The following is a 12403-nucleotide window of genomic DNA, read 5'->3' as shown; positions in this document are numbered from 1 at the left end:
CCTTCCAGAGTCTCGTCCCGTCATAGCTGCCCTTCCATCGCCTCGTCCCGTCATAGCTGCCCTTCCAGAGTCTCGCCTCCACGCGTCATAGCCACCCTTCCAGAGGCTAGTTCCATCATGGCCACCCTTACAGAGTCTCGTCTCGTCCTGTCATGGCCGCCCTTCCAGAGTCTCGTCCCGTCTCGTCATAGCTGCCCTTCCAGAGTCTTGTCCTGTCGAGACCACCCTTCCAGAGTCTTGTCTCACCGTGGCCGCTGCCGCGATTGTGTCTTCGGACAAGATGGCCGCCTCTACACCTGTGTCTTCAGACAAGATGGCCACCTCAACACCTGTGTCTACACCGGTGTCTTCAGACAAGATTGACGATTCCATAACCTGGCTGTGTTTACGCCTGTGTCTTCGAACAAGATGACCATCTCCACCCCTGTGTCTTTCGGACCAGATGGCCGACTCCATGCCTGTGTCTCCAGAAAAGATGGCCGCTTCTACCGCTGAACCGTCGTCTCCGCCCTGGTCGCCTGCACAGCCTGCTCCTCTCCCCTGGTTTTTGTCTGTCATGTGACCCTGCCAAAGGTTCCCTTGAATGTTGTGTCATGTTGTAACTGGTTCATTGTTATTGTTCACAGGCGTCTCTTGTCATTATATTCTTGTGTCTATTTAAGCCCTCTTGTTTGCCCTGAGTCCTTGTTGATTGTTTCATGTGTCTATTATTCACCAGACTGCATGTGATTTTATTTTCTCAGACTATGTGGCACACCTACTGGGTTTCAAACACATTCATTTGATTGGCTTTCATGACTTCCTTGACTTTCATAATCATTAACTGCAGGATGGCCCTATAAAAACAGTGAGGTTTGCTTTATCTGAGGAATGTCCGTTAAGGTAAGTACACTCTAAAAAATGCTGGGTTGTTTTGACCCAACTTTGGGTCAAATATGGACTAACCCAGCCATTGGGTTAAATTTTAACATTACATTTTTAACCCAACATTTTGGGTTTGTCCATATTTGACCCAAAATTGGGTTAAAACAACCCAGCATTTTTTAGAGTGTAGACGGCATGTCTTAACATTATCTAATGATCTAATGAAAGAAATAGATCATTAGATCATAAGATAATGATTCACAAGAGCCCACTGGGTATCCAATGGGTTGATCTGATGAGAGAATGATTGGATGATTAGGTTTGTCCTGTCACTATCTAAGATAAGTCTGCAAAATGAGAGACATGTGATACGTAGTATTTGGGAAGTCTTGCATTGGTCTGGTTTTAACAGCTTTACGGCAATGTAAAACCCTTATTCTCTGCAGTTAAAATTATATAAGAAGGAAAAGGGATAGTATTCATTGTTTACTTCAAAAATGTTTATCATGCTAGGTTTATTTTTGAAAGTCAGGTTTTTATTGGCACATCATTAAAAAGAAAAAAAAATAAACTGGAAGAAAATAGTTAATTATGTTCACATGTTGTGCAGGAATACTGCCAGTATCACAGGTTTTAAAATAAAAATTAGTAAAATGATCATATAATTGCTATAATAAGAAGAACAAAATCATCTGGCAGGGACAGTGTAGACAATCTTGCAGGAAACATTTTCAGTAAATAATGTTAAACTTTTGAAAAATATCAAATATTATATACTTTGGATGTTTTTTGTTCATGCTATGTAGCCTATATTATTTAAAAATACTGTTGTGTATTTTAGTCTTCTTGATTTTCCCATTGTACTGCATCAAGTAAAATGTATACACACACACGCACACGCACACGCACACACACACACACACACACACACACACACACACACACATATATATATGCTCTGGCAACTAGTTTATATATATATATATAATTTTATTTCAGTCAATGTTTATTTTACTTCAAGTAACAAAAATGTAATGGTTTTCATTTTAGTTTAACTATATTCACCCCACATGAAGTTAAAATGTAAACCTAGCAATCATTCAGCAACATAAAAAAGACCCTTGCCCTGGGAGATATAATACATTACTCTTTTGCTTTTTCATTCAATGAATGAATAATTGAAAGAAAGACTTCCACGATGCATTGCATGGCGATTAACATGCATCAAAATGCATTGGTGCGTTGGCCCATGCACTCATTTGTGTGTGTGTCAGTGTGTAAGTGTGTATTTTTAAGCCAGAAAGAGCTTTGCTCCAGCAACACGTGGCTCTGGTCAGCTGCCTGCAAGTTGTGGTGTAATTGAGTTCACATGAGCAGCTGATGGGTCCCATAGCACTTACAATCAACTACAGCATCCCATATCCAGTCCCGTGTTTTGCCCCCTCCCCTTCCTTCCCTCCCTCCCTCATATCTCATCTCTCTTCTCTTCTTTATTATGCTGCCCTTAACTAGCCTCTCTCTTATTAGAATTTCCATTGAGAATTCCACTACACCGCCTCCTGTCTCCACACTCATGGCTCCAGAGAAGACCAGAGATGGGCTGGATAACTATGCATTTACTGTAAGTAACCTCCATTAATAGACAGAAATTTGATGTAGAATTACTTGATTGTTTTTTTAAATTAGTCTTAGAGCTTCTAGAAATGGACATATTGAATCCAGGGACATTGAAGTTTGAATGTACTATTTGATCATGGGTGTCAAAAAATGGTCATGGGTGTCTTTTTTCATTGCTTAATTCTAAAAGTTGCGCCAAACTTCAGTCCGGTTATAATCAGTTGTATAGGTTGTGCTGATGTACAAACACAGTTGTAAAAAGCTATGGTGTGTAATAATTTATTTTTATGACGAAGATTCTAATCAAACATTACTCATGTGTTTGTTATTGTGTAACTGAAGCAATGTGTATCATAGCCTATTTCTCTTTTGATTTATAAAATTAATATTTAGCATAAAACACCAATTTCTTTAACATTGCAGCCATTAAAAAAAAAAAAAAAAAAAACAGCAATACAAAAGTAAAAGACCAGTCTCTCTGGAGCGAGGTGCATTGATTTATGCTCACAAATCCAAATGAGTGAAAGTGAAAAAATATTTACTCATGCCATGTGAAATTGACTGAATTAGGAAAGGTTGTTGATTGAAATCTGCTGGGACAGAAGCTGTTTAATCTCTCTTGACTTTAGGTTGATGGTGTAGACCGTTTCTGTGAGTTACCGGGAAATAAGAATGGAAGAGGTAGTTTTTCAGAGGAGGGAGACAGTAACAAGCTAGCATATTGTGTCACAGATGTTCCGCCATGGTATCTTTGCATCTTTTTGGGGATTCAGGTAAGCACACATCTTCCTCTGAACATTGATTTAGCTTACATCAATGGACTCATCCTAATTAATTCAAATGGATAATATGCACTATGAACAGCACAGTATTTGTCCGTAAATATGTACAGTTCCAATTTACATTTTTGGTCCAAAAATCTAACCAGATCGCCAATTGATTATGCGAATCTATGCCTTTAAATGTTGAAATTAACCAGATTAATAAATACTGTAGAAATATTGTTCATTCTTAGTTCATGTTATCTAAAGTAGTTAACTAATGAAACCTTATTTTAAAGTGTTACCGAGAAAGATTTTGGATTTTGAGAATTTTTTACCCAAAATGTATATGACACAAAATGAATTAGACATCATGAACACTGTAAAGCCTGACATATGAAATAATAATCAGAAAAATCCATTCTTAATGAACAGTTTAGTGCAACAAAATATAACTTGAAAATGTATAAAAAATTTGATACCATATTTGGTACATCAGGCTTTTATGGCCTATAGTGAGAATGTAAAAAAAAAAACTATTCAGAGGCCCAAAACTTGTTATTTATAAGGCCAAAATCAAAGGTGAAATTCTGATTCATGTATTAAATAAGCTACAGTTGACTTTAAAGGGTTAAGATTCGACACTAATTTTTAATTAAATAAGCCAATTTGTGACAATGATCATGAGTAGTCATTCTCAAATCATGCTGGAGAACATTATCATGTTTTACACAAACTTGTAGAATTTGTAGACAAGGAGAGCAAAACAAATTAAATTTTTTTTTAAATACAGTACATATATGATTATTATATAAACATGTTGCGGTTAGTTCACCCAAAAAGGAAAATTGTCATTATTTACCGTACACACCCCCATGTTGTTCCAAATTCTTTGAACTTTTGTTCATCTTTGAAACACAAATATTGCAATGAAATCTTAGATATTTCTGTTCCTTCATTGGAAGTTTATGCAACTACCACTTTGAGGCTTCAAAAAGTTCACAAAGAGACCGCAAAACAAATCTATATTAATAGAGTGGTTTTGTAAACATTTTATGAAGGGACACAATCGCTTTATATGAAGAGATTTAATTTAGGCTTTTATTCACATATGTTCACCAATCAATGTTTATATATGTGAATAAAAGCCTAAATTCAGTCTCTTCAGAAAATTTTGACTAAAATCGTGTATTCGCTTTACGATTGTGTTTCAAAGAAGAACGAAAGTCTTATGGGTTTAGACCAACACAAAGGTTAGTGGACGATGTTTTTCATATTTTTGGGTGAACTAACCCTTTAAAGTAATAGATTTAGCTAAATAAAAGACTTTCAGACTTCACTGTACTTAGAAGGTTACTGAATATAACTATTTCTCTCCAACAGCACTATCTTACAGCTTTTGGTGGCATCATAGCCATTCCTCTGATATTGTCTCAGGGCCTTTGTCTACAGCATGACGGCCTCACTCAAAGTCACCTAATCAGCACCATTTTCTTCGTGTCTGGGGTGTGCACCTTACTGCAGGTCACTTTTGGAGTGAGGTATGGTTCCTTATCACTCATGGCAATGTTTCACATGGGAAGCCTGATAAAAAAATGCACAGCATTCCTCAGAAATACTGATAAAACCAAGGCAACCAAGATATTGATGTGTAAATATTTTAAGGATGAGGTGTTGGTTGAACAACGAAACACTGTGAGTGTTTTGATCATTGTCATGAATCAGTGTTTTGTTGTGGTTACAGAGATACAAGGGCCTTTCTTTGTCAATTATTTAACTAAAGGTGCTTACTGCTTAATTATGAAAAGCTATTTCTCATATAGAAAATGATTGCAGTATACTTCATATACACTTTGAGTGAATGTGTTCCTTGTTTAATTATAAGGTGACCTACACCTTTGTGAGGCATGTTTATGAACAATTCAAATATTCAGTCCAAGGGTTCATTGACCTATAAGTGTGAATAATGGCTTAGCAATGTTTTCACCGTCTGATAAGCCTCTGATTTGATATCCTGTTGTGTTCTGCTTGGTCTAAATAACTGGCCAAAGAAATCCTGCTATGTTAACTCTACAGAGTACAGACCCTAAGAACTTCGAGTGCATTTACTTTTATGCCAATCAAACATGATGGATTTGAAACAATCCATTACTGATGGACAGCAGAAATATGTGGGCCATTGGTCAGACTGATTCCTGTAGCTGAAAACCGTAATCGGATTAGGAATTTTCCATCGTATTAGCATGAAGTCCAGCACATTTTAAATCCACATTCCTCAGGTCTCTCAACTGAGGAGCTCCTTTTTTGTGAAGCTGTAGAATTGTTGTAATTAGTTCCCCAAAAACTACCTAAATTACCTTTTGTAACCTTTAAAACACTGAAACAAAGTTGACAAAAGGGGCTGAGGCACATGTCAATTATGTAAAAAGTAAGTCTGGCAATTTAAAAGCTAGATTTTTGGTGACAAGGTTCTTTTCTTTCCTAATGCAAGGTTACCCATTCTCCAGGGTGGAACGTTTACGTTCCTTTCACCCACCATGGCTTTGCTTGCAATGCCTGAATGGACCTGTCCAGCCTGGACACAAAACGCCAGCCTGGTCAACACCTCCTCACCCGAGTTCATTGATGTTTGGCAAAGTCGAATGCAAATGGTGAGTATCTCTGTGATTGGTAGACCCTGCATGTAAGGATAAAGTAATCCCAAATTTTATCGTCATAGTCAAAGTCGCAATGAAACGGAATTTGTGATCATCTTTTCTTCCCTACTTTGACATATATCTGTAGCCTGGGATTCCCCATTCTGCTTTACCGCAGCGCGATTTTATTCGCAGTCTGGATACCATGAACCAAATTTTCCCCTGAAATAGGGAACCAATCACAGAACGGGGAGGGATCACAGGCGCATCTGATAGATGTACAGGCGCATTTGATAGCACCCAATAATACGGCTCTGGGCATTCGTAAACCACGCCTCAAATACGAGAAATTGAACATGTGGTTTCCAGACCACGTTTCATTCTCAATGATACATGGTCTGGTGTTAGCCAGGCTAATATATCTGAGCAAAATGGCTTCATGAACAAGAATGTTTTTTGTCCACTGGGAATTGATTGATTTGTTGGATTGTTGTGGTTTTCTATTGCTGTAATCTCATGTGAGTGACAGGTTGTCCCTCCCTTGTGCCAGTAAACAAGTCATTGTTTTAGATAAAAACCTAAGCAAAAAATGTGAAATCAAATGGCTAGTAAAAATGTTTCCTAACACTGTTCTGGATGTCAAACTTGCAACATATTTATTATTAAAATGATGAACTACACCTGTCGTTCCTTGAGGGTCACCCGTGTGAACTAAATGGGAACTAAATGCATTACTTATTTGCAAGTTGCTTAATAACAATTGGCTTAGTATTTTATATTTTAACCCAATGAAATTCATACTTTTGGGGCCACTGTATATTTAGATGGAAATGCAGAGGTAAAAATGTTATTTAAAAGAAGATAGCTATACAAAATTATCTTGTTAGAGAAACTCATCAAAAAGAATATCTTTATAGAATAAGCTCTAAAATCCAGTCTCTGTTGTCTTCTCTTGCACAGCTCCAAGGCTCAATCATGGTGGGCTCCCTATTCCAAGTGGTAGTGGGATTCTCCGGTCTCATTGGTCTCTTCATGCGTTTCATTGGCCCTTTGACCATTGCACCAACTATTTCACTAATTGGTCTATCGCTGTTTGACTCCGCTGGCATGAACGCAGGAAACCATTGGGGCATCTCTTCCATGTTTGTACTTTCTCAGAATTAATTGTCATAATCCAAATTTTTTAGTAGGTACACTGAATACCATTAGAAAAAGTTATATTTTAAAAGTTACATATGAGGTTTATCCTAACTCTACCCCAGACCTAAACCTACCCGCGTCATCTAACTGACGTTAAAGGTAAAGCGTCAGTTGGATGACGCCCTGACGTTAAAAGGGTACCCTAAAACGTCGGATGTTGACGTATGGTCAAAAGCGTCAGTTAGTTGACGTCTTGGGATGAGACTGTGTTATATATTTTGACCTCATTTTAGGTGACAGTATCAAACTTGAACAGGTACATTTATAACAAACATAACACAATACCCCAAATAACATAACTTAGTCGAAAATTTGTGAATACTTGTGTATGAGTTGATTTACTTGAATTGTCAGGTAACACATTCACTATCAGATTGTCCAGCAAGGACTTTTAATGCTTTAACTTAAAAGCACCTTTTATGCTTATATAGCCTACTTAAACTAAATCTTAAATGACACGGAGCCATAACGCAGTCTTGTTGTCCTCCACAGGACGACGTGTTTGATTGTGATATTCTCGCAGTACCTCCGTCATATTGCCGTCCCTTTCCCCAAATACAGCAAAGCCAAGAAATTTCACACTACCAGGATTTACATATTTCAGATTATGCCTGTAAGTTTTATATCTGTTTTCTAAGTATAAATGCTTCATAAAAATACCTTTATAAGGAAGGCCTGTTTCCTCAGGTCCTGCTAGGAATCACTCTTTCTTGGTTGATTTGCTACCTGCTGACGATCTACAATGTCCTGCCCTCAGACCCTGATAAATATGGCTATCTAGCTCGGACTGATGTTAAAGGAGACGTTACGGGCAGGGCGCCTTGGTTCAGATTTCCTTATCCAGGTATTGCAACCAGCACAATTAAAACACATAAAGTATTTTATATGACCATTGTTGTTTCTTTTCAAGACTCGTTATTGCTGTCGTATTATCAGATGGGCTATTGGAAGCATCAATATTCATATTTATTACCATTTTCCAGGTCAATGGGGAGTGCCAACTGTTAGTCTGGCAGGAGTTTTTGGAATCCTGGCAGGAGTTATATCCTCAATGATTGAATCAGTGGGTGATTATCATGCCTGTGCAAGGTTATCTGGTGCTCCACCACCACCAAGACATGCCATTAACAGGGGCATTGGCATTGAAGGCATTGGATGTCTGCTGGCAGGTGCTTGGGGCACAGGCAATGGAACCACATCCTACAGTGAGAATGTAGGAGCCTTGGGGATTACCAAGGTACAACATCTTATTATGATAAGATTTATTACAATGATAGCCTAAATGTTTTATACTTAATTCAATTTCATAATGATTGCATAGGCTTACAACACCACTGTCACGTCTTGTTTTGGTCATGTCTCATGTCTTTCACAAGTTCCTTGTGTATTTAAGCCCTCATATTTGCCATGTATCTTTGTCAAGTATTGTTTCCTATATCCACTGTTAGTAAGTCCATGTCGATGTTCTAGTCCATGTTTATGTTCACGGTTAAATTTTGAGTTTCATGCCATGCTTTTGTTTTATGTTTGCTCACATTTTGATTTCTAAATAAACTGCTCTTGGGTTTTCTTCAAACTTGCCTTCAGTGATCATTACAACTACTATTCACTATCTAAAAAAAGAGAGAGATTATGAGAGATTGTTTTGAATTTTTTTATTGAAGTTACAGTGAGGAACCTTTTGTCTTTACAGGTTGGTAGTCGCATGGTGATTGTGACCAGTGGCTTTATAATGATTATAATGGGAATGTTTGGGAAAATTGGAGCCATATTTACTACAATACCAACGCCCGTCATTGGAGGAATGTTTCTGGTCATGTTCGGGGTCATTATGGCTGCTGGTGTTTCAAACCTACAGGTAAAATTGTTCATGCAAAAAGCTTCACATTAGGTGCTCTTATTGTACTACTGGTCAAGATTCTTTTTGGAAAAAAGTATTCTCATCAAAGCTGTGTTTTTTTGATAACAATACAGTAAGACTGGTAATATAGATGATTTTTCATTCTAATATGCTGATTTTGGCGCTCAAGAAACATTTCTGATCCATCTATAAATTACAGGAACGTCTGTCTGTCTGTCTGTCTATGAGTCTTTCTGTCTGTCTGTCTGTCTGTCTGTTAATCAAATATCTCTCGAACCGTTAATCCGATGGATTTCAAACGTGACGGGTGTCTTTCTACGGGCAGTGCCGAGTTTGACGCTGTTTGGATTAGAAATGCAAAAGATGTTGTTAAATATATCTGTAAAAGAAGTACACATTGAAGTTGTGGTTTAAAAATAAACATTCTGACATTAGAGAGGGTTGTGGTTTAAAAATTGTGGTTAAACATTCTGTCAGCTAAAAATTAGGTCAGCTACACTGTTTACTTCTGAAATAAAAAAGTGATTCTTTTTGAGAAATGTAGCGATTCTTTTCAAAGTTATTGTTCAGGGTTGTGCTAGATTTCATTTATTGCAATGTAATTATACATGTTTACGGTGTTATTATAAATTTATTACAGTGTTACTATACATTTGTTACATTATTATTATTATTATACATTTGTCACATTATTATTTTCTTTTTGAAAAAAAGTAGTGATTATTTTTTAAAAGTAATATAAAAATGAAATTCATATAACATTCATATATCAAATACATTTGTTATAGTCTTATTATACATTTATTACAATGTGATTATACATTTAATACAATGTAACTATAAATAGTTTAAAACTGTAAAGAAAACTATATTGTAACAAATAAATGTAATTATACATTTATTATAGTGTTATTATACATGTTAAATTATTTTAAATTTGTTACATTTTTATTTTGTTCCATTATTCTTTTTGAAAAAGTAGCGATTCTTTTTTGAAAAAAGTATCAATTCTTTTTTTGAAAAAGTATCGATTCACTTGAAAAAGTATCAATTCATTTTTGAAAAAGTAACGATTCGCTTTCGAAAAAGTATCAATTCTTTTAAAAAGAATTATCGATTATATTTCAAAAAAGTATACATTCTTTTTAGAAAAAATATCAATTCATTTTTGAAAAAGTATCGATTCATTTTTGAAAAAGTAGTGATTCACTTTCGAAAAAAGTATAGATTCTTTTCGTAAAAGTAGTGATTAATTTTTTTTTTAAAAGTAGCGTTTCATTTTCGAAAAAGTATTGATTCTTTTCGGAAAAGTAGTGATTTATTTTTGAAAAAAAAGTATCGATTCATTTTTGAAAAAGTAGCGATTTAACTGAATCTGTAAGTCAGCTACACTGTTAAATTCTGATTATTATATTTTATTCTGGTGCGCTTAACGTTATCGTTTTCTCAGAGTTTAGGCTCCTGTGTAATAGTAGCCTAGGCTATTCAGCAACTCATACCAAACATACCATACCAAACCAACAATTACTAAAAAATGATTTTGCATGGGTATTGCACTAGAATGTTTAAAAAAAAAAACAGTTGTGCAGCTTAATATTTAGGTGGAAACCATGATACATTTTTTTCAAAGTACTTTGATAAATAGAAACCCAGACAGCAACACTGTGTCGGCCCAGATTCGACCCACATCTGGGACGTGTGGAATCAACATGTATCAGATGTGGGACGGATTTGGTTCGACAGTGTTGCTGTCTGGAAAGTTCAAAAGAACAGAATTAATTTAAAAAAATAATAATTTAAAATAAATAATTTAAAATAATTTAACATGTATAATAACACTATAATAAATGTATAAGTAAAAAAAAATTATAAAAAATTACAAACTAGGCTATCACTTCTGATTTTATCCATCCTTGCTCAATAAAAGTATTAATTTCTTAATTTTCTTATGATTAAAATGATATATTGTTAACATGAATGATTTCCATTATTAATAGTATACAGACATGAATTCTTCACGCAACATCTTCATCTTTGGATTCTCCATGTTCACTGGGCTTACCATTCCTAACTGGATAATGAAAAACCCCACATCTATAGCGACAGGTAGCCATATAAACTATGATAAGTACTGGAAAAGCACATGCTACATACTCTTACAGACACATCTGCTCTCAGCATTTGTTTTCCTATTAAATATCTTGTGCTATACTTTTTGTATTAGGAGTTGTTGAACTGGACCATGTGCTTCTAGTGCTTCTGACAACCAGTATGTTTGTCGGAGGATTATTTGGATTTATCCTTGATAACACAATACCTGGTGAGTTCTGCTAATAATCTGCTTCAGTAACTGTACCAATTCCAATATCCGATTCATCAAGTAACTTCACCCCTTTGCGTTTACCTTTCTGTTAAATATTCCCTCAGGAACAAAACGCGAACGGGGCATTATTGCATGGAACAAGGTCCACCAAAATGAGTCAGACAACACCTTAGAAAGTGATGACGTGTATGGGCTGCCCTTTGGAATTAAAACCTGCCTCTCTTCCTTCACATGGACTAAGTATGTGCCCTTCTGCCCTACACACAAAGTCAGCACACAGGATGACACACCATCCAGTTTGGATTCTTTGGACACCAAAACAGAGCCTAACAAGGATGATGCACACATCATAGTGGGGGTGGCGTTATAGTCTGTGAAGGGGACTTACATCTGAAAATCAGAGACAATTTAGTAGAAAAAGCTCCTAATTGTGTGACTCTTAAGTCACATTCAGAGGTATGGACTGAACTGAGAAGGCAGCTTTACCCCCCATTTTCATAAGTTCATATCAAATCTGAAGCAGTACTGTTCAAATCTATCTCGATTTTCATCTTTATGATCTATAAACCTAAAGTTAATCAATAATGGGTAACACTTCACAATCAGGTCACATTAGTTAATGACTATGCAGTATTAATTTTATACGTATTCATTTCTTGTTATTTCATGCATGGCTAGGCATTTATTTTGTTTCACCTTTTGAAATCACTTTATTTTAGCATTTAATATTTCATGATATATAAATTTCATGATTTATATCTTGCAAAGATATAAAAAATGAAAACTCAGTTTGGTCTATTTATTTAGACCCATGTTGTGCATCGAAGGGTTAAATGTTAGTTTATAAATATACAACTTTTTGTTAGTTTGTGTAAGCTAAGGTTCATTAAATAAAATCAACAGATAAAGCTTTTTTAAACATAGTTTATTAGTAAATGTTGAAATGAACATTTATAAATGCTTTACTCTATTTTCATTGTTAGTTCATGTTAACTAATGATCGAACTAATGGCCTAACAAGGCCTACCTAAATTGTCACTGATTAATGTTTTTTTTTTTATTATTATTATTGTCTTAATGGTGCTGGATGATTTTAAATAAAGATAATAACAGCAAACACATTTTAAAACGCTAATTTTAA

General features: G+C 35.6%; 2 protein-coding genes across 8 annotated transcripts in view; one reads left to right on the top strand and one right to left on the bottom strand.

Moving 5' to 3' along the window:
- bicd1a (BICD cargo adaptor 1a) overlaps window positions 1–12403 on the bottom strand; it is a 103235-nt gene that overhangs the window by 42417 nt on the left and 48415 nt on the right. The gene's annotated exons all lie outside the window — the stretch shown is intronic.
- On the top strand, window positions 2243–12379 carry slc23a4 (solute carrier family 23 member 4). Its single transcript, XM_039650562.2, has 12 exons — window positions 2243–2485; window positions 3111–3254; window positions 4626–4783; window positions 5734–5893; window positions 6839–7020; window positions 7571–7691; window positions 7766–7922; window positions 8062–8315; window positions 8772–8936; window positions 10937–11045; window positions 11164–11259; window positions 11367–12379. Exons 1-12 carry the CDS (start codon window positions 2360–2362, stop codon window positions 11630–11632), a joined length of 1938 nt encoding a protein of 645 aa, XP_039506496.2. The 5' UTR covers window positions 2243–2359; the 3' UTR covers window positions 11633–12379.

The sequence above is a fragment of the Pimephales promelas genome, chromosome 10 (assembly GCF_988280905.1).
Source record: "Pimephales promelas chromosome 10, fPimPro1.hap1.1, whole genome shotgun sequence".
Classification (NCBI taxonomy): domain Eukaryota; kingdom Metazoa; phylum Chordata; class Actinopteri; order Cypriniformes; family Leuciscidae; genus Pimephales; species Pimephales promelas.
This window is presented reverse-complemented; position numbering and strand designations above follow the sequence as displayed.

What these genes read in the sequence shown, in the direction of transcription:
- slc23a4 (XM_039650562.2), top strand. Translation starts at nt 2,360, where the DNA reads ATGCTGCCCTTAACTAGCCTCTCTCTTATTAGAATTTCCATTGAGAAT. An exon ending in GGCAAAGTCGAATGCAAATG is followed by an intron (nt 5,894 to 6,838) that starts GTGAGTATCTCT and finishes TCTCTTGCACAG; the next exon opens with CTCCAAGGCTCAATCATGGT. An exon ending in CTGGTGTTTCAAACCTACAG is followed by an intron (nt 8,937 to 10,936) that starts GTAAAATTGTTC and finishes CATTATTAATAG; the next exon opens with TATACAGACATGAATTCTTC.